General features: G+C 38.0%; 2 protein-coding genes across 3 annotated transcripts; both read right to left on the bottom strand.

Moving 5' to 3' along the window:
- Positions 1–55: 55 nt before the first annotated feature.
- On the bottom strand, positions 56–9,605 carry LOC117288788 (N-acetylglucosamine-1-phosphodiester alpha-N-acetylglucosaminidase-like). Its single transcript, XM_033769624.1, has 9 exons — positions 9,504–9,605; positions 7,779–8,261; positions 7,068–7,207; positions 6,753–6,861; positions 5,905–6,033; positions 5,262–5,464; positions 4,352–4,528; positions 3,654–3,788; positions 56–3,099 (listed from the first exon to the last, which is right to left on the bottom strand). Exons 1-9 carry the CDS (start codon positions 9,602–9,604, stop codon positions 2,819–2,821), a joined length of 1,758 nt encoding a protein of 585 aa, XP_033625515.1. The 5' UTR covers position 9,605; the 3' UTR covers positions 56–2,818.
- Positions 9,606–12,007: 2,402 nt separating this feature from the next.
- LOC117289425 (protein C19orf12 homolog) lies at positions 12,008–19,890 on the bottom strand. 2 transcript variants are annotated; one of them, XM_033770545.1, is made up of 3 exons: positions 19,717–19,890; positions 18,334–18,549; positions 12,008–13,720 (listed from the first exon to the last, which is right to left on the bottom strand). In XM_033770545.1, exons 2-3 carry the CDS (start codon positions 18,491–18,493, stop codon positions 13,434–13,436), a joined length of 447 nt encoding a protein of 148 aa, XP_033626436.1. In that variant the 5' UTR covers positions 18,494–18,549; positions 19,717–19,890; the 3' UTR covers positions 12,008–13,433. The 2 variants fall into 2 exon arrangements, with proteins under 2 accessions (XP_033626436.1, XP_033626437.1); XM_033770546.1 differs by lacking the exon at positions 12,008–13,720 and adding an exon at positions 14,934–16,397.
- Positions 19,891–20,426: the final 536 nt, after the last annotated feature.

The raw sequence follows: 20,426 nt of genomic DNA, 5'->3' as shown, positions 1-20,426 counted from the left end.
CAGCAGCGGACTAGGCCTGTCTAATGACATCGAACAAACTTGCCACGAGAGGTCGCTCTTTTATAATTTTTATTCGGTCGGAAAACTTTCCATATCTTGTAACCACTTTTATCACTTATTTTGTACAAAAAGGACCCTTGTGGGGTCCTGAAAACATCAACAAGGCAATCAATAGGATGAATTTGGAAACATTAAAATGCAAAAGCTTGTGTGATTGATGTCCAAATTAAAAATTATATACTTTCTCAAGAAATTTCTTGTCCAAATTTGAAAGATAGGCCTATACTTTTTTACAACTCAGCTGATTCATCCAATTTAGCTCAATATCAGACTTTAATAATTATATTCTTTTAGAACTACTCAACAAAGTTATGGAGTACTTGTTTTTAATTTCAGAAATTTAGGCCCTCGAAGTGCTGTGAAATTTTCAGGCAACCTCCACCTTGTGTCTCGGTGACCTTCAGGTCTTGACTACAACACTGCCCCCCCCCCCTATATTTCCTGGTTTGTGGTAGTTCCTGATAGTTGTTGATAATTTTTTCTTAGTTGGTTAATAAGTTTGACAGCTGGTTGAGTGTAATGGTCCTGCCCTATGAATTAAGCTCCCTGTCTCACTTCGCCAAACAACATCACTCAACAACTTCAAGTGGGAACTAAGAACACACCTGTTCACTTCGACTTTCATTGGGTTTTATTTAAGTTCAATTATGTTTATTCTTCATTTTCTATTGTATTATGCTTTTTCTTTTTGTGTAGGCGCCTTGATTGGTTTTCTGGAGAAGGGAGCATTGTAAATCCATATTATTATTATTATCTAACATTTAGATTGTTCTTTGATCTTGCCCATATTTTGCAGAACAAACAGCCAGATTGGTTAAAGAGTATGATACCCTACAAAACTACATGAACTGTTCACACACAACAGTAGGGTTTAAACTAACACCATTAGGTATAAGTGGCCAAGTTGCCTTGAAAATAGTAGTGGCCATGAAGAGGAAGCATGTGAAATTAAATTTAAAAAACAAAACATTGTTTGGGGTACACAATTTGATGTTATCAAAATACATTTAAATGTAATGATTATAATTTATTTATTAGACTATTCCCTGAAACTTCAAGAGTACAACATCATACAAATTAAGCCCTTGAAAAAGACTCTGCTGGGGTTAAACATCAGACCACTAATTTCTATTGCAATACCATAGGTCATTTAGGTTGGTAAGCAATTTGCAAAACCTAATACTATTATTTGTTCAGATTTAAAACAAATAACTCAAAATTAACAGATGTTTTACTATGGAAAACAAATTATTTCTTTTTGGAAATAAGCACTATTTACCAGGAGCTCCAAAATAAGCAAAAGTAAATTTATGAGATCCATGCAAATTGCACTAATGACCTTATTTCTGAACAGAAAACATCATTATTAATACCAATACTAACATTGTCTTTGTCTTTACTTTGAACGTCGATTCATTATTTCAAAAAAGGGAGTTCGTTTTAAAATTGTCTTATTACAAAGTTGTTGAAAAACTGTTAAGATTTTCAACAGTAAAATGGAAGTTAAATTTAAATAAAATTACCTAATTGAGACACCGTCATTATTAAGTTAATTCATTAAACTGATTAATAATAAAAACCTTTACCAACATTTTAAAGATATTCACAAACGTTATGAAAACCTAAATATTAGGCTCTTCAGGGTTAAAGAAACAGAAATAGATAAATCTCAAGATTTACAAAATATACATTCCAAAGAAACAAAAAATAACTTCTTATAATGCACCAGAAATGTATAAAGTAATTTAATTAAATGAACATGGATATAAATAATGTCCGACTTTCTTAGTGGGTTCTTCTTCTATGTAAAAAAAGCACTACAGAAATACCAATAAATTTCCGAAATTTATATTGTACCTTCCCCAGAAACAAATTAGACCCAAGATTAATGTCCATTTATACAAATAATGTATTTGCTATGATATAGTTCGTACAGTACTTTTATAGAAACTGGTGATTTGGAAAAACCCTCATCTGTCATGCTTTGTCTCGAACAACGATGTTGGCAAAATAGGGCGGGTGCCAACATAGTGATAGCTCAGTTGATAGAACTCCAGCACATTAATCCGGAGGTCGTTGATTCACACACCGCTCTAGTAAATTTGTCTTTGTTCAACGCAACAACATTTTTTATTTGAAGCGAGCTCAGCTTCTGCACCATCAAAACTGAAGTCACTCAATTTTGATTATGCAAAAGAATTGTCACAACAAGGAGCCAATGAGCCAATGAGCCAATGAGCCAATGAGCCAATGAGCCAATGAGCCAATGAGCAACCATGACTCTTCAGCCCCTATAATACTCAAATGAGCAATGAAATTGTGAGCCATAGTCAGTGAGTCACTACAACTTGAGTAATGCTTTAATGTTAAACAGTATGTCCTCTGACTGACAATGTGTTGTGCGTATCATTGATTTAATTACTGTACTCTGACTGACAATGTGATAAGCATACTTGCTCGTCTGGCATCCGTTTCCTTTTTTAATAGAAACCATGAGGCCTTTCTCAAACCTCGGCTCCAGTCTCTGTACTATTGTTTGAACCACTGTGCAAAAAAACAGGCTGCTCCAAAAATGTATAATGGAGCCAAGCCTGAGACGGACCCGAAGGGTTTGGGTAAAAGGGCCAGATGGTTTAGCTTGACTCAAACATACGACAACGCGACAACTTGGGTCAACTTAGTGAGTCGCAGATTGTTCCGTTTTATTGTGTCATACTGTAAAGGCCTCTAAGAATGTCAACATCCATATCAACTGAACTCATAAACTTGACTCAGTCTCTTCTGTATCATCAAATTCTAGATCTCTCTGTTTGATCATGTGATACTTGCGAGCCCTTCTGTATGTTGGACACACCAGGTACGGATGAGACGTAATGCGGCAAGCACAGCGATAACAGAGAAGGGCTATATTGCACATCAGGCTAACCACTGCTATCACCGTGGCAACCACACAAACTATTGCATAGGGTTCTTGGAAGAAGGTTTTCTCCGGGCTGAGGTTTTGGGCATTAAGAGCACGATTGGCAAGGCACTGTCCAGCTGTGAAGACAGATAAGAAATCAAAATATATAAGAAGATTTGCATGGTGTGGAAAGCCAGACAAAATAACTGGTTTGGTTGTGACCTGGGCCCAATTTCATAAAGCTGTTTAGCAGAAAATTATGATTTGCAGATTCCTTTGCTAGGCAAGAAACAAGTGGGGTACTAATAACATTTGTTGTGTGCATAAATAAAAAAGACGTAACGAAAAGTTATCGGAGAAAAGGTGTAAACAATTAATATGAAAAATTGGGGTTTCAAGACAACTGAGTGTGAAAGGTTCTCTCTGCAATTCATTAGTCATCATAGGAAGGTTAAATTTGGCATTGGATAATTCTAGCAACAAAAATCTAACAGTAATGCCGCAGTTTTTATGTCAGGAGCCATTTTATTGCTTACAGCCTTTTGTTACTGGAATAAGTACTTTGTGAGCCTGGAAAAAAGGGCGCAGAGACACCAAATGGTTAAGGACACTACTGGACAAGCTAACCCCAGCGCTGGAAAATTATGACTTCCCAATGTACAGTCCTCAGAGCAAATGGAAATAAACTCACCTTTCATAAGTTCCGCATAGGCAGTATCATTGCTGCCAAATGTACACAATCCAGTAATATGATGACAAGCGCAGGCAGCATCATCACACTTGCATTTCTGCTTACAGTCGGGACCATGGTAGCCGTATGGACAGACTGCAATAATACATCAAGAGAATTAGCAATTTGGAGATATGGCGGGAAACAATTTTTGGACACTTTTGTATTTGGGTAACAAAAAACTGAAAGTGGATTCCTATAGTGTCCATCATATCTCAAACATTCTAACAGAGCTCATAGTAATGGCATTATAAAAGTATAAATAGTGCAAGATCAAAAACTGAATCGTAAAGGTGCTTACACACTTCAAAAGCAATTTTAATTTCAAAGTTCTTTTTTACAAGTCTTTGTATAAATGCAATTTGAAGATTTTACAAAAGCTGAAATTTTAATTTTTTTGACTGCAGTGAACCAGAATAGACTGGCAAGTCTTACCCTGATTTAAACATTCCTTGGACCATACCCACATACATTGCTTTAATGAATAAAGGAAACAAACTTGCGCATTTTAACAGGTGAGGCTGGTTCTAAATGGTCGACCACAGTAGTCAACCAATGGTCGCCCAGCGAGTCAAAGTAGTAAATCTTGCTTCAACTTGTGGACAATAAAAAAAAAACTAAATAAAAACTTGGGCCCAAAAGACCATGAGTGAACTTACTCAGCTGACAGTGCTTGCCTGCATATCCCGGAAGACATTGGCATTTCCCTGTGATGGGGTCACAGTCCCCGCCATGTTCACACGGGCACGGTGTCAGGCAGTCCTGCCCAAAGGTGCCTTGATCACACGGCTGAAAACAGTCTGGTGGCATGAAACCTTTATTGCACTTGCACCCATCTGTAAACGTGAGGATCAAGATGGTAGGATTTGAAACTTTGCATGGTGGAAATACGATATGGAAAGGGTTGCGATAACACCATGTAATGACTATCTCTAATGAGTTGGGGTGGTTCTGAAAAGAAGCTTTCTCCAGAAGACGATCAGAGCATACTGATCGAAAGGTCCAAAAAACAAGAGTTGAAACCAACGGTTCTTTTCAGAACCACCCCAACTCATTAGAGATAGTCATACCACGGTGTTACCGCAAACCTTTCCATATCGATCAAGACGGGTTAACAATATTTCCTTACAGAAGAACTGTCTGGGAAACAACTGAAAGGTGATTCCCAAAGTAATTTATTGGTGACACCTGTCCTTTCAGGAGGATTTTTCCTACCTGGAGTGGCGTCTTCCACAAGACATCACAAACCATTGGCTGCTTAATGCACACACTTGCTCAGGGACCCATAGCATTTCAAGCTTCGCTTCTTTATGGGTACCTTCTGAGTTTCATGAACTTCAAAGCTTGATCTTTATTTAATAAAGTCTTATAGTATAACTATGTAACTCTTCAAGTCCAACTAAATTGTCTTTTGTTATTGATACTGTGGAAATAAACTGATTGATTGATTGATTGATTGGATTATCATTCAAAACCACAGTAAATGATATTGAATGGTCAAACAGTAGTAGGGTTAGATATGACCACCAACTAAGTGAGCTACAAGTTCATATAAAGCATCAGTCTTACCTTCTGTACATAAACCATTATTGCTGCAGTTCAACAAGCCACAATCTAGCTTGTCACAACGAGGAGTTTCCCAGTTACCATGGCAATGACATTCACCCATCACACATTCACCATGATTATTGCAGTTTGGCGGGTCACACTCTGGCTCGTGCACGCACAGTATGGTGGAGACTGCCCTTGGACATCGGTACACACGGTCCGCACTGAAAATGACAGGAACAGTAAAAACAGTTGTAGAAGTTTATATTTCATATGGACTCATGGACAAGATAACCCCCAAAATAACTTATACTAAAACCCAAATGTATGTTAGTTTTGTATGGGGGATCAAGAATATAATTTTGTTTTACCCTTTCACCAATGTGTATTAAGCACTGTACACACAGTACTTTCCCCAAGTTCTGTAAAAAATAATTCACAGGCTAATCACTTGGGTGTGATTCGAACCCTTGACCCTTGCATTGCTAGAGTAGATGTCTACCACTAGTCCACCAGGCTTGCTCGGTGGCTAGAGGCAGTTTGAATTCCATGATATAGCAGATTTAATATATGTTAGTTTTGCATCAGAGGTAAAGAATATAATTTTTTCAAACCCCAAATCAGACCAGATCTATAAAAGCCAGATGACAAATTATAATCTCACCATTCATCCGTAGAATAACTAACCACTGTTCCGTTGATGACGTAGGTTGCCGAACCACCACCATCCAGATTAATTGCATTCACGACTCCATTACGCTTAAGAAGTTGAGCGAACTCTTCAAGAGAAACTCTGGTGTGACAAAAAGGAAAGCAACACTATGTTATTGGTCCTAGAATAGCATCCTCAAGAAACTCAAGCAACAGGGTAGGGACTGAAAGCTCAATTCCTATGCAGGGCTCAGGTCTGAGGGTTGATTCGAACCAGGTCCACACTATATTAAGCTGCCCATGATGTTTGTTATATTATGGAAACACAGCAAACAAACAAATAAATACCCAAATAAACAAACAAACGAACGAACGAACAATCGAACGAACGAACGAACGAACGAACGAACGAACGAACGAACGAACGAAGAACGAACGAACGAAGAACGAACGAACGAACGAACGAACGAACGAACGAACGAACGAAGGAACGAAGGAACGAAGGAACGAAGGAACGAAGGAACGAAGGAACGAAGGAACGAAGGAACGAAGGAACGAAGGAACGAAGGAACGAAGGAACGAAGGAACGAAGGAACGAAGGAACGAAGGAACGAAGGAACGAAGGAACGAAGGAACGAAGGAACGAAGGAACGAAGGAACGACTGAACGAACAAACGAACGAACGAACGAACGGGATCATTTCAAGGGCACCAAGGCAATGACCACGAGGCACAGAGGCAATCACCTTCGTTGCTTCTGTGATGTATCAGGCCTGGTTCAAAACATTATCATGAATCCTGCTTAAACAAAAAGCCTTGTCTATAGAAACAAGTACATGGCTTTTAAAAAAAATGAGCTCACCCTGTTGAGTCAGACTTGCCATCCACATGAGCAATAATAACATGACCCTCTTTGTCACTTCCTACAGCTATCCGGGCCGCAACCACATTAAAAAAAGACTCTATTGAACCTAAAAGGAACAAAAAAGTTATAATTTTTGTTTAAAAAAAAGGTAACAGAGTGATAAGTGTATTGGGGATTTTTTAACTATTTTTTTATTTCCTGAATTTAGAATAGAAATCTGCTTTGTCTCTGCTCTACCATTCAAGACTACAATCCTGTCCCATAAAACCATTGCCAGGAATCAAATTTAAAAGATCTACTCAGAGTCTTTACCTGTTTCCTCTGATTTTTTACACTCTACTTTCTTGCTCTCCTCCACGTAAACTTCTCCGTCCCTCAATAGCCACCCTACACCCCCTACCAGCTGAAGAAATGGATTCTCCTCATCAAGAAGATCAAACTCTGAAAGATACCTGTGGGTTAAACCATTAGTGATTGGGGTAAATCAAAAGGATAAAAGTCACAACCCCTCATCAAGGAGAGTCGCACCAGTTAAAAGTTCACAAATCTAGTACTTGAACCAAGTATTTATGCTGTTGATTTTTGTATCATCCAGGTTGGTTGTGTCTTCCATGAAGAGTGTTCTGGGTTATTTGAAGTGCACTACCAATCCGAGAGGACAGGACCTTTGGCTTAATGTCCCATCCAAAGGGCAAAGCAAACATGGTAGAGTATCTTGCTCAAGGATGCAAGTGTCATGACAGGGACTCAAACCCACAACTTGCTGATCAGACACACCACAACCTGCTATTAACAACAAAACCACTTATTATTTTAAGCAGAATTGGAGGCTTTGGAACGCTAGGTGGCAGCAGACTTACAGGGAAAATTCCATTGTTTTTGTAGCATGTGCACAGTTTTAAGATTAATGGATTTACCTTACCTATTAGTAAGTCTGCTGCCACCTAGCATCCCAAAAGTCTCCCATTATAAAAAAAACTTTAAAAACTTTAAAGTGATTTGCAAACCATAACGAAATCTTACCCGAAAACTAAGCTCCCGTCAGCTCTGATGCCAAAATGGGCATTCTGTACTCCATGTCCATTTTTAACGAGCCTCCCTTCACTCACAACGTTTCCATAGCAATCACCAGTATGCGTGTTAAAGAAGCCGGCGTTTGTTGCCAACAGACAGTTTTTTTGTAATCGAGACCTCGTTACAGGCACTCTTAATCCTAAGGAACAGCCATCTTTTTGAAAGGGTTCCAGCACTGACAGCGTTCGCGCGGGATCATTCACAACAGTCAAATGACCAAAGGAAGTTCTGAAATATATTGAGCTGTCCATGAATTGCCTAGTTGATGTGATGGGTAGGGTGACCTGAGAGGCACTGAATCCATGGGATGCCTGCGACTCGATGGTAGAGTTGGCATACTTGATTGGTTGGCAGTCTCGGGCATGACGTGGACTGTGAGGTGACCCGTGGAATTCATCTGCGTAAGGTGTTAGAACATCCACCTGGACCACTCTGAAATAAGAGAACGGTTGAGGGACGCTTTCTTCAAAATAATTTTTCAAAAAAGATTGTGCACCACTGCCTAATCAAATGAATATAGTCGTTCAAAGTCTAACTGAAAATTCAACTTAAAGAAACCTAATACAAATACTAGACCCAGTAACTGGGGTATATTCCTTTAAAAGATGTTCTAATATCTGCAGTCGTACTAGTGCCCCAACGAAACTCTGTGTACTTAGAACAGCTCCCACGAGAAAGTGTATCATTACGCTGCAGGTAGCGACACAAACAGCTGGAAAAGAGGCTGTACAGACTACAGGCTTCTTGTCTATACACTAAAAATTAAAAAATAATTACATAAGTTATCTCCTTAATAAAATTACATACTTTTGACAAAAATATTCAATAGGCCTATTAATTTTCATTGTAGGGCCTAGGTTTTATTAAATAAAAAAGCGCTTTCATTAGGTTTGTCCTGAATCGTTTCAAAACTTTGTCTCAAAACAAAGACCTCCGCTACAGCTACGGTACATTGCTCGCATTTGTCTATTCAGTATTCTTCAATACAGATCAGATGCGCTGATCAAGCCGGAGCAGTAGCCCAAGGCAAGTCGCTGTTTAAGACACGGCCTAACTAAATTATCTTTTTAAAAAAAATCCATTTTATGTTTTCATTCTCCCTACATCATCATCATCACAGGCACTCAACTGCAGAGTTGACTCGTGACTTGATTTGACTTTGGAAATATTGGTTGTGGCAGGCTCATTTATTTGATTTGGTTTTTGGCCATCCCGTTGGTTTGGCTATATTTATAGTATGGAAAAAAAAACGAATACACTTACAGGACACTTCGGCACCTCGCAAACTCGGCACCTTGCATTATTTATTGGCACCTTGCAAACTCAGCACCCACTCGACACCAAGAAAAGAATGTAGGCACCATTTACCATGTCCATAGGCCTACAAACTCCGAACCGGCCTATTTTTGACCTCAAAAAAGTAAAACATTTTCAACTGGGTGCCGAGTTTGTATGTGCCGAGTTTGTATGTGCCGGCTTTGTTGTGGTTGCTGAGTTTGCAAGGTGCTGAGTTTGGTACCGAAGTGACCGGAAGCCGGTACCCGGAAAAAAATATACGGGCAATACTGTCCGGAAACTGGGCGTGCAGCACTGAACTAATTTTATCGATAATTTTGCAAAAACTTCTACAATATGTGAACATTTTAGTATCTAATATTAAAGATTTATACCTACCCCTGACTCATGTCAAGAGACTCAGCATTGTTAACTGACATAAAAATGTTTATTTTGAGCCATATGGCAATAACAAAAAATTGCCACATGGGCGCCGCCATCTTCCATTTTGGTGAATGGACGAGTCACATGATCAAAACATTGCGCCACCTGCGGCGAAACGGGGTCAGTCACGTGATGACTAGGAGATATTAAAGGAAAAGTCTATAATCGCTTAGAAAGGAAAATTTAGGGATTTTTTTCCCTTTTCCCATGATACAGGGTTTATAAAAGTAAGTTAAATTCAAACTGAATACATGTCAGTGATTTCAGAGGAGCTCTGTAATAGCTAATAGTCCGATTTTTTTATTTATGTGATTTAAAGGTGCTCAACAAAATATATTTTCATATTCCCTTTTCAGCCCATATCTGTTTATTCATTAACTTATTTTGCAATTTCTGACCTATAACAAACTCTAAACAAAGAAAATTGCTTTGTTGTGGGTGGTATTTAAAAAACTGGATAATGAAAGCAGATAAGTTGAGGTTTGCTGCTCATCTTTAACCTGGTCTTCCCACTCTCCAACCTCCCCCCCCCCCCCCCCCCGCCCCCCCCCCCCACCCCACCCCCACTCACCCATGAGTGTCTTTTCCATTCCCAAGACAAGAAGTGACAACTTACATAAAACGAACAAACAAGAACACAACTTTGATTACAAAATTGCTCTTTATTTGAATATTATATGAATACATTTATAAAACAAACAAAAGTTGGAAACAAAAACACAAAACTACACTATCTGTACGACTTAAGCAATTTTCCAAATAATTTCATACAAGTATAAGAAAACTTAACTGAAATGAAATTGGCCTACTTAATAATCTACAACTACATTAGTAATCTAAACACTAAATTTATAGTTCTGTTAAAGTTTCAAAAATAGATAATTACAAGTTGGTTTTTACTTTGTCAATTTATAGAGTTTGATTTGTGACCATCTTTTTTACATTTTACGAATTGAGACCTTTTCTTTTGGTAAAAGAAGGGTAAACACAAGTATATCAATGTTTATAAAATTAAGGGTGACTACTCCACAGTCCGACTCCCCTATGTTCCGACACCCCTATGTTCTATGTTTTAAGTAATCCTATTATAAACCTATCATTGGAATGGTGCAACAGCCAAAAGGAGTTTTGTAGAAAAATAAAACCAGTTTCCAACCTGCCTATTAAATTTTATTTTAGTTTGGCAGGAATTACATCTATTGACAAAAAGTTCAGGAAATCGGTGAAAAGTTTCACGTGTGTCTGAACATGTTTCCTTACAATGTAAATCTCAAAAATAACTAAGAATAGCTGAAATGGAAAATAAATCACCAAAATCTACCAAACCCACAACCTGGAAGAAAAACAAAAGAAAAGAGAAGATTCAACAAATTTCTGATCTGCAATCTGCAAATATTGCCTCACAAATATTACTGATGGTCGTTCCTTTCCCCGAAAATAAAACAAACAAACAAACAAACAAACAAAGAAAATCATACTGAAAAAAATAAAAAAAGTATGAGTCTTCACTACATTAAGTATTCGGCAAGATACATTTGTACTTGTGGCACCAAGTCGTTCTTATTTTTTGGTTTTGTCCCATTAAACTACCCCAATTAAAGTATATTCTTCTACTTAATTGGAACCTTTTATTCCTTTGAGGGTATCAATAATCCCCAAATGGAAACACTTTGTCAAAAACAACACATTTAGCACTACTTAAGGCACTTGGATGGAATAAATTTACTTATCCCCCATATTTTGAACCCAAAACATTTGTTTTAAATCTAGTTTGCATGCAATTGGATAGGTTCTAGAGTGAAAACTAATGAGGCGGTCCAAAAAAGGGAGGGTACATGGTTTAAGTTAAAAGTTGATGTTGTTTTTTAAAAGAAAATTTAGAATTTTCTCTTAACAGGCAATTAGAGAAGATTGTTCAGTGGAATCTTGAGATTCAAATTTCTTGGATGCAATCAAAAACTTACAAACAAAATAACAAAACAGGTTGCAAAATTTAAAAAATCACAATTTTCACTTTTAGTATTAAAGTTTGAAAATCTGCAAACTTCTGCTGGTCTCAATTGTAATTTACCCTGCTCTTTATACCAAAAAGAAAAACTTCCAGCACAACAAAAATTAAATTTGACAAATTTGAGACACATAAACCGTAACATTATCAAATTGTAAGATTATGACAACATTTTGTTTTGTAAAAACACTTCCTTAAGTAAAATAAAAATAGCAGCACACAAAGCGCTTAAATACTAGAGGAGTGACTTGTAGTATGGCAGTTAGTTGTTATCAAAGATTATAGAGTGATGCAAGGCGCAAGATGCGGAACTGAAGCTTTATCTATTGTTGGAACGTGAAATACGCATGGGCGCCATTTCAGCAAGTGGATGTTTTGTTTCCCATTGATAGGAATGGTCATTGTCTGCACTGATCTGCACTGATCTACTGTTGTATCAAAAGAGTTACTTGCCGAAATGGCGTCCAGTGGGATTTCACATTTCAGCCCGAGTTCCGCATCTTGTGCCTTGCGGCGCTCTAAAATCTTTGGTTGTTATGCTGCAGTAAACTGTACCTCAAAGCCACTCACGGTCTTCAACAATTAAATAATCATGGAAAGGTTCAACAGAAATGGCGTGAAAATATATCTTGTGATCAAATGAATTTACAAAACCATATTCCCCCAAAATGTCCCAGAAATCAGTCAGTTCTCCAAAATTACGATTTTGTGTGTTTTATAAGAAGACAAAATTATGCAAATGAGTTGATATATTAATTAGTTTGTTAATGATCTATAATCTTTACATGTTGAAGTTAATGTTAAATTTAAATAGAACTTTTTTGTGATCGAAGCCTTGATTTACTTGGGCTCTTTTCATTCAACTACAAAGTCAATCAACGCTGATCAGTGGAGACATGGCACACACAAAGTCATAAAAAGGCAGTGTGTTTGTTGCTTTTAAAAATTACAATATAGGCCCTGTTTCATAAAACTGCTAAAGCTCATAAACTCTCTAACAAAGCTTCTTGCTTTGTAGAATACTGGCATTATTTTTGTTACTTCTAGTTAAGTACTATTCAAAGTGCATTTTCAGCCTCTCCTTTTTTTTTCTTCTTTGTATTGCGAGCTAGGCAACACCATGCGCATACATGCATTATATCTAGTAGTATAAAAGGTCCTCGTAGTGGATGCAAATATACAATCTTGTACACTTTTGTCGACTGTTTCTCCAAAGACCTACCTGGATGTTATATAAAGTTAACCTCTACCTATGATGTCATGCTATGTTGTTCTATCGCTCCATTATTTTGCACGAATGGCGCGATGGCCACCTTTTAACAATATCATACCATTCGTGCAAAATAATGGAGCGCTGTAACAGTATAGCATGTCATCATAGCTGGAAGTTAAGTCGCATCATGCCCTCGGTGTACGTGCCATTTGTGGGAGAAAAAATGGCGCTTACCTCGGGCATTATCCTAAACCAAATAATGAATGTTTTGCATTCCTGCAATGGAGAGAATGTTTTCATTTGTTGACAGATGTACAACTCCATCTTTTAACACATGAAAATATTCTCACCATTGCACCCCCCCCCAACAGTCATTATTTGAATAATATTTAACAGTTTTATGAAATCAAGGGCGGGGGCGGGTTTCAAAGAGAGTTAAGACCAGTCTTATATCGAGTTTGGACCTCCTAGTTAGTCCTCCTAGAACTTATGTAGGACTAGCCGTAAATTTTTAATATCTCCTAAGACCAGTCCTAGAGATAGGACTTGTCCTGACTCTTTGTGAAATTGACCCCGGAACTAGAGCCATCCTTCCAAAGCACTTTCAAAACAAAAAACAACCTCTTGTTAAAATAAAAGGAGGACGAAAAATGAAAAATAAGTGTCATTCTGCTTTGCCTCTTGTGAGCAGTTCCACACATAATTGAAGTTTCATCGTCTCGGTGACGAATGTCTTAAGACTCTGCACCAATCTCTCTCGGAATTCCCCGTCGTTATTCATCAACCGACTCATCGAGATGAAGTCATCGTCGATGTAATCGCGGAGTACCGGTTGACACTGTTCATGCAGTTGATCTCGTTGTTCTTTCGTCATTTCGGGGAGGACGTCTGTGAGGGGTCGATTGTTTCCTTTGTACTTCCATCGCGCCATCATCCCACCTAACGTACCTCCTGTGACAAGGTAAGATTCGAAAACAAACAAAAAAATCCAAAATGACAGTGAAATTCTCTTCCAAACAATTATTATTTTTATTATTTGAAACGACTTGCACAGTTTTATATATCAATATATACAATAACTACTTGCTAGAATTAAGTGAAAAATAAAGGAATGCAAATAACTTTCAAGAGCTTTAATTAGTACTTATTATGTTTTGGCAATTTGTCAAGTTCCAAAATTACAAATTCTGCCTGATAACACAGTAACAAACACATTAGTATTAAAACCAATGAGTTGAAGTGGCAATGTGAGTTTTTAAAACATGTTTGTTAAGCTGGTAAGATGGTTTAAAGATGACACTTGTCTGACAAACATGACACAGTGGAACAATTGGACATAACAAAGACATCATAGACAAGGCCAAAAAGACAAGGACATCTCACTGATGTGCACATTCCATCATCCTATTCTCCTATGCTACTCCAGACCAAGTTGTTTAGACTCTAAAGATTGAAGTGCCTGACCCTGTGATAAGCACAGTAAATATCCGACCTGTCAACGTCAACCTAAATCATTCTAAATCCTCCACTTGGTCAACTGGGCCCAATTTCATAGAGCTGTTTGGGTTTTTTTGCACAAAGAATTGGTTTTTGCAAAAATCTTTGCAAAGCAAACATTGAGTGGGGCACCACTTCCAACAATGTGAACTCCATGAAATTTTGGCTTTGGCTATTACCCAATTTCTGCTAAGCAAGATTTGTCTGTGCTTAGAACATTTGTTTGTGCTTACAGGCTTTATGAAATTGGGCACAGAAGAAATCCTAATACAATTTAATCACAATACATATATAAGGCTTTGTCCTTATCAAGTGTTATTGGCTCTGGCTATGGTCATATAGATTGTTTCTGTGAACTGGGCCAATTTCACAGTGCTGTTAAAAAGCACCGAAGGTAGCTAAGGACAGTGAATTTAGGTTTACCAAACAGAGTAAATTTCACCAGGTGTCTCTTTAATATTTCATCTTGTTTGTATGCGACTGGAGTACTCCTGAGACTAAGGGTGCGTTCGTTTAGCTTCCCTGGGTCGACCACGGTCTGCACCCGGTACGTTCGAATAGCTTTGACGTCATTCCAGGGGGTCACCCAGGTCAGCCCCAAGTGCCCTGCTTGTGGAGTTGGTCACTTGGGGCTGGCCCCAGGTGCATGACATCACCACAAGAGCGGTGAGTGATCGTTCGTTTAGCTCTTGTCAGGGGCTTACCCGAGTGAGCACCGCGGGGTAGACCCAGGGAAGCTGAACGAACTCACTCATCTTTAGAGCACTTTGAGATTCCCAATCCTTTGAGATAAATCGCTATGTAAAAACTGTGTATTATTATTTTTAAATAAATAAATGGACCTCGCCTTTGGCTCTGTCCGCTAACAACCACTTGCCACCAACCCAGTCTGGCTCATTACCCCACAGTGAATACACTGTTTCCTTAATTAATACATAACAGTATTTGTGCATAACATTTTTCTTAATTAATAGTACTGTATTAAGTTTAAATAATAAGTCTTGTCACAGCCAAATTCTGTTTGCGTAAACTGGGTACTGACAGTAGCATTCCACAATGTTTGCAACACAAAGCATGATTATTTTTTACAGATAACTGCGGTGGAAGAAGAGATCCATCTCATTGCTAAAGCACCAATAATGTTAGTCATCACACACTTGGCATAAACAGTACAATTATTTTTGTTAATTTTGTTAACTCACTTCTCAAAAACTACACCACCTCAACAAGAAATATTTTCGGGGAAGCCTTCTTCCATCATTATCTTTAAACCAGGCAAGTTAAATGTAAAATGTTTGTAATTTGTATTGTAAGAAAAATACCCAAACCCTCTAAAGGTGAGTGCATTTTTAAGTTGAGTGTCTGCGTCAAACTATGAATCCCTGTACAAACAAAAGAGGTAGAGATTCCTGAGTTTGTTCTCAGCGTTTCATTGACTTGCCAGCTGGATCTCTACCAGCTCCTTCATTCACCAGTCCGCAGGCTCTTTCACTGGCTTTTCAATTCAACATTGTCATTCATTCTAAAATTTAATACAAAGCAATGAACAAGTTATGCAGGTATTGGTCTACATGACTTCGGAAAGCTATGAACACACACTTTGAGAGCTACTAGAGAGCCTCGATGAACAATTTCCCTTGTATATAGCAAAATGCTACACAAAATGTACCGGTTGCTACTCAAAAATCAGAATTTGCTACTCAATATCAGCAATAAGTTCAGTCTAAATTTCCTGCTATGCAAAATTGCTTGATGAAATCATTCCCTGAGTCGGTCGGGAAACATCTAGAGGAATTTGTTCTTGTCCCAATGTTTTCCAATCGGAGTTTGGCCAGAGGACTATTAAGGCAAAAACGGCAAGTCCTAGTGTCTCAACTCGTCACATCCATCTTCAAAGTGGTCAAAAAGAAGTTTTTCAATCCATTCAAAGCCTGTATCCGAGCAATCGGGTCCCCCATCACCAAGCGAGTAAGCGTCACAACATCATGGGTTCCAAACCCTGTGATGACATTTTGGAAGTGCTCGAAGAGTTGATTTCTAGTCACGGGATCCATTTCACAAAGTATTTCTGGCACGGATTTAAATTTCCCACTAGTCATGATGGCACCAGCTATACTGCCCAGAGTACCACCTGAGAAAGATCAAACTTTACGTTAAAATCTTTAGAGCAGGCATGCAACTGCCCGTTGAAAAAAAAGAGGAAAATTTTCAAAGGCACAACGCAGGTGCGGAGCGAGGCAGCCGAAACACCACGGGACATGATACCCACAATGGTACCCTAGAAAATGTTAAGGTTTATTATGCTCTTAGGTGCATTTTTTGCATGTACTAGGCTTATTTTACATGAAACGCGGGAGAGTTGCATGCCTGTTAGAGGTCGTCTAAAGATAGTCAGGTTTCCGTTCACTGGTAGTTTCCCAATTATGTATCAAACATTTTATTCTGATATAACAAGTTACAGTAGGTAACAATCCAAACTAACAATGCAAAAAGTTACAAAATTTAAATCAAATTGCTACAGTATGGCCAATGGACAGCTTAAATAAAAAATAAAAAAATAAATAAAAAAAGTTAAAAAAATTAAACAAAATAGGAATACACTAACCATGCAGTCATTGTCTCTCAAAAGAACCAATGAAGCCTACAGTGATATGCGGTGCACACAGACAACAAAATAATAAGCCATTTGAAATACAGTAAATGAAGGTCATCAATTCATATATATGAAGTGAAAGGTTGCCCTTTTTTAGTAGACTGGCCTGTTGGAGTTAGACCAGTAACCACAGGTGTCCACATTAGTCCAGGCCCATTAGGTTTATTACAGGCATGGCACTTGGTCTTTCGAAAAAAGTAGGAGCAACTCGTCTAGTGAAAGGGCGACCTACGTGTGTGACACATTTCAGGCTTATTAATCACAGTTTGGTTCAGACTAGAGTAGGAATAATATCATGCCTGGAGCTACTTTTTAAACGCCAACTTGACCACTTGAAGAGAATTTGACTGGCCCTTGGGTGTTTCTCCTTGTTTTTGGTCAATAGACCATTGAAGACCATAATTGCATGAACATGTACAAGAGATTGCTTATGCAACCCCCCAAAAGTATTGTGGACACAATACTTTGATAAATATTAGGTTTTGGTAAACCAAACAGTGCACTCCTATAATGTCCACCATATCTCAAAAAGGTTAATACAAGTTTACAGACTCCATTGTCACAGACACCACGACATGAAGATCAATAGCAAGACACAGTGAAACAAAAGTGCATTCCCAAGAGTTGATTTGAAGTGTAAATGGTTCTCTTAGCCTGATGACTCCAGCACCATCCAGGATAAAATGCAGAACGGGTTGTTGCAGCTGTTGCCATGGAAACCATATACCAATACCATTGCCATGGCAACTACATGCCAGCAATGCATTCAAGAACTGATCTTTAACACTAAGGAGTTTCAACGATAGAGACAGCCAAAAGAAAAGTCATTTGAAGATGGCAGCCACAGAGGCAATTTCCTGTTCTGATTTCAATATTATTTATTTCCCCTACTAAACTGAACAAGAAGCTACAGTGGTATTTAAGCGAGCTTAAGCTAGAGTTTAACAATTTGGAGCAGGGGCATGTTAATAAGCAATTCATTAAGTTTGATTTTTAAGACTGGGCTGATTAGGCCACACAATGCCAGAAGCAGTGAGTTCCAGTGAGTTCCAGGTCTACATGATACATAATTAGACAACATAGGTATATTTACATGTAGGAGCGATCTTCCTGATACTGCCTCATTGTGTGCAACAACAATCATGCTTAACAAAATTACAACAAAAGTGTCAAATTCTCATAAAATAATACAACAAAAACAAGCATGGGCAAGCATGGCAAAGCAACACAAATACAAAATCATATGAGAAAACAAAACAACAGCAACACTTAAGACACAAACAATGTAATGTTGAGCAAGCTTTAAGTCAACTGATGCAAATTATTCGTTGCGAATTTGTGTCGTCAAAAATCGTATTGCAAAATTGCATTTGCAGAAAGTATGAACTAGGCTTTACAAGTAGTTTTTACTCACCAACTGCAATTCCAACTGGGCCCCCACAGAATCCACCAATCACAGCTCCAGCACCAGCCATGGCTCCGCCTTTCATAGTCTCCTTTACAGTCACTTTTAGGTTCTCCTCCTGGGCCAAAAGTGCCAGGAGTCTGACAAGCTCCTCTGGTGATACAGGCATTATGTAGTCTTCTCTCAAGACGTCGGGTAGCAATATGGATAAGAAGCCACTTAGCACTGGGGATGTCAGAAAAATATCTTAAAAGGAATTGATGGATACAGAATTATACAGAAAGGTTATTACAACAACCTTAAAGCCCGGTTCATACTTTTTGTTAATACAATACGGATTTTGATGACACAAATTGACATCGAATCATTTGCAATCAGTTGAACTGTGCTCAACTCCGCGAAAAACAGAGCTGTGACATCAAAATTCACTTTGCATGAAGTATGAACTAAGCTTTATAGTCCTTGGGTCGATTTCATAAAGAGTTAGGACTAGTCCTAACTTAGGACTCGTCCTAGGAGATCTTTGGTGGATTTCACAAAGAGTTAGGACTAGTCTTATCTTGAGTTACTAGTCCTAACTTAGGTATAGCTGTACATTTTTGATATCTCTTAGGACTAGTTCTAAGTTAGGACTAGTCCTAACTCTTTGTGAAATTCACCCCAGTCAAAACATTTGAATGTCGCTTGACACAATTTGGTGTGGTGTGTGTGAAAGTTTTGTGGTCCACCATTTTTTATGAAAATTAAATATTTGTTGTATTTCCAATCCTTCAGTACCATAGTACTGATGATGGTGATTGATTTTAACGTCTTTTTCTTTTTCCTCGGTGCAGTGCAGAAATCTACTTTATATTTTTCTTGACGTATACATAATAAAGCTAGACCAAGTCCAGTAACTGGGGGGCTGTACTCCTTTTTTTGAAATTTTGACACTATCGGGCGTACTCCGATAAAGTCAAAATTTCGAAAGATGGAGTACAGCGCCCCAGTTTCTGGATCTAGGTCCCATGATCATTGATAGAGAAAGAAAGTTGACAATTATAATATTATAAACAACTTTAAAAATAAGTTAACATTGTAAACAAAACTATCATGTATTAAATTATTTAGTCGTTTAAATTACAAAAAGCTCTGTCTTTGCTGTATGAATGATTCATCATTTACTAAAGTATTCACAAAGTATTAACAGCAAATAAATGCATTTCGTCATCTCGTATTAGCCGTACCCTGCAGCATTTGCATAGCAATTCAGATGTTAAAATTGTACAAACAGAACAGTGAAACATGATTGATACAATTACAAATACAATCCTCAAAAATAAATATTTATTATAAATTTTACAACGTAGTCGTAAACATGACAAAAATAAAGTGACATCATACAAAATTTACCTGATTTTGTCCCCAAACTTCAAAAACAATAACGGCGGTTACTTCAGTCACGAAAACCCCCTCGAAATAACTTTTCTACGGACGTTTTGCACTCCTAGCGGGCATGACACAAAATCGTTGACGTGGAAATCTAGGCATGGCGAAATGTCTTTGCCTTTTGCTTCCGGGTCACAGTTTTCGAGAGGGCGCCCCCGGTTGTTTGTGACAACGATTCCATCAGAGAGATTATTGAGGTCACGCGGCTCACACGCACTCAAAAAAAAATAATGCCAACGAGGCATATTACATATTCATTCCTGTAACCAATCAGGATGTCAGTAATGAAAACGTGAATATTCATTAGTCTAAAAATACGCTCGTTTGCCTAGTCACTGAAATCGGTTGCGGCTATTTTTACAAAATGCATGCATCATTCTCTGCAAATATTTCGTCCTGTAACATTAAATAGTTTGAAAACCTTCCACGACGAATAAAAACCTGAAAGTTTGCTTTTGTAAAGACAAATTTGAGGTGGGAATTGAAGCTCACAATGGAACTTTGCCCCCAAATGACAGGTAGTAGACTGTCAACAGCCTTGCGCCCATTGAATGCGTGATCACGCACTACATCACGTGCTAGTTGTTATGGCTGTACCATTCTCTACTTTTATTTAGGGGTGTTGCATTTTAATGTTTATTTTCATATTGCCGAATACAAAACAGAAACACGCA

The sequence above is a fragment of the Asterias rubens genome, chromosome 4 (assembly GCF_902459465.1).
Source record: "Asterias rubens chromosome 4, eAstRub1.3, whole genome shotgun sequence".
In the NCBI taxonomy this organism is placed as follows: domain Eukaryota; kingdom Metazoa; phylum Echinodermata; class Asteroidea; order Forcipulatida; family Asteriidae; genus Asterias; species Asterias rubens.
This window is presented reverse-complemented; position numbering and strand designations above follow the sequence as displayed.

What these genes read in the sequence shown, in the direction of transcription:
- LOC117288788 (XM_033769624.1), bottom strand. Translation starts at nt 9,604, where the DNA reads ATGGCGGCGCCCATGTGGCAATTTTTTGTTATTGCCATATGGCTCAAA. An exon ending in TAAAAAATCAGAGGAAACAG is followed by an intron (nt 6,862 to 7,067) that starts GTAAAGACTCTG and finishes TGTTCCTTTTAG; the next exon opens with GTTCAATAGAGTCTTTTTTT. An exon ending in AGTTATTCTACGGATGAATG is followed by an intron (nt 5,465 to 5,904) that starts GTGAGATTATAA and finishes TGTCATTTTCAG; the next exon opens with TGCGGACCGTGTGTACCGAT.
- LOC117289425 (XM_033770545.1), bottom strand. Translation starts at nt 18,493, where the DNA reads ATGCCTGTATCACCAGAGGAGCTTGTCAGACTCCTGGCACTTTTGGCC. An exon ending in CCCAGTTGGAATTGCAGTTG is followed by an intron (nt 13,721 to 18,333) that starts GTGAGTAAAAAC and finishes ACCTTGTCACAG; the next exon opens with GAGGTACGTTAGGTGGGATG.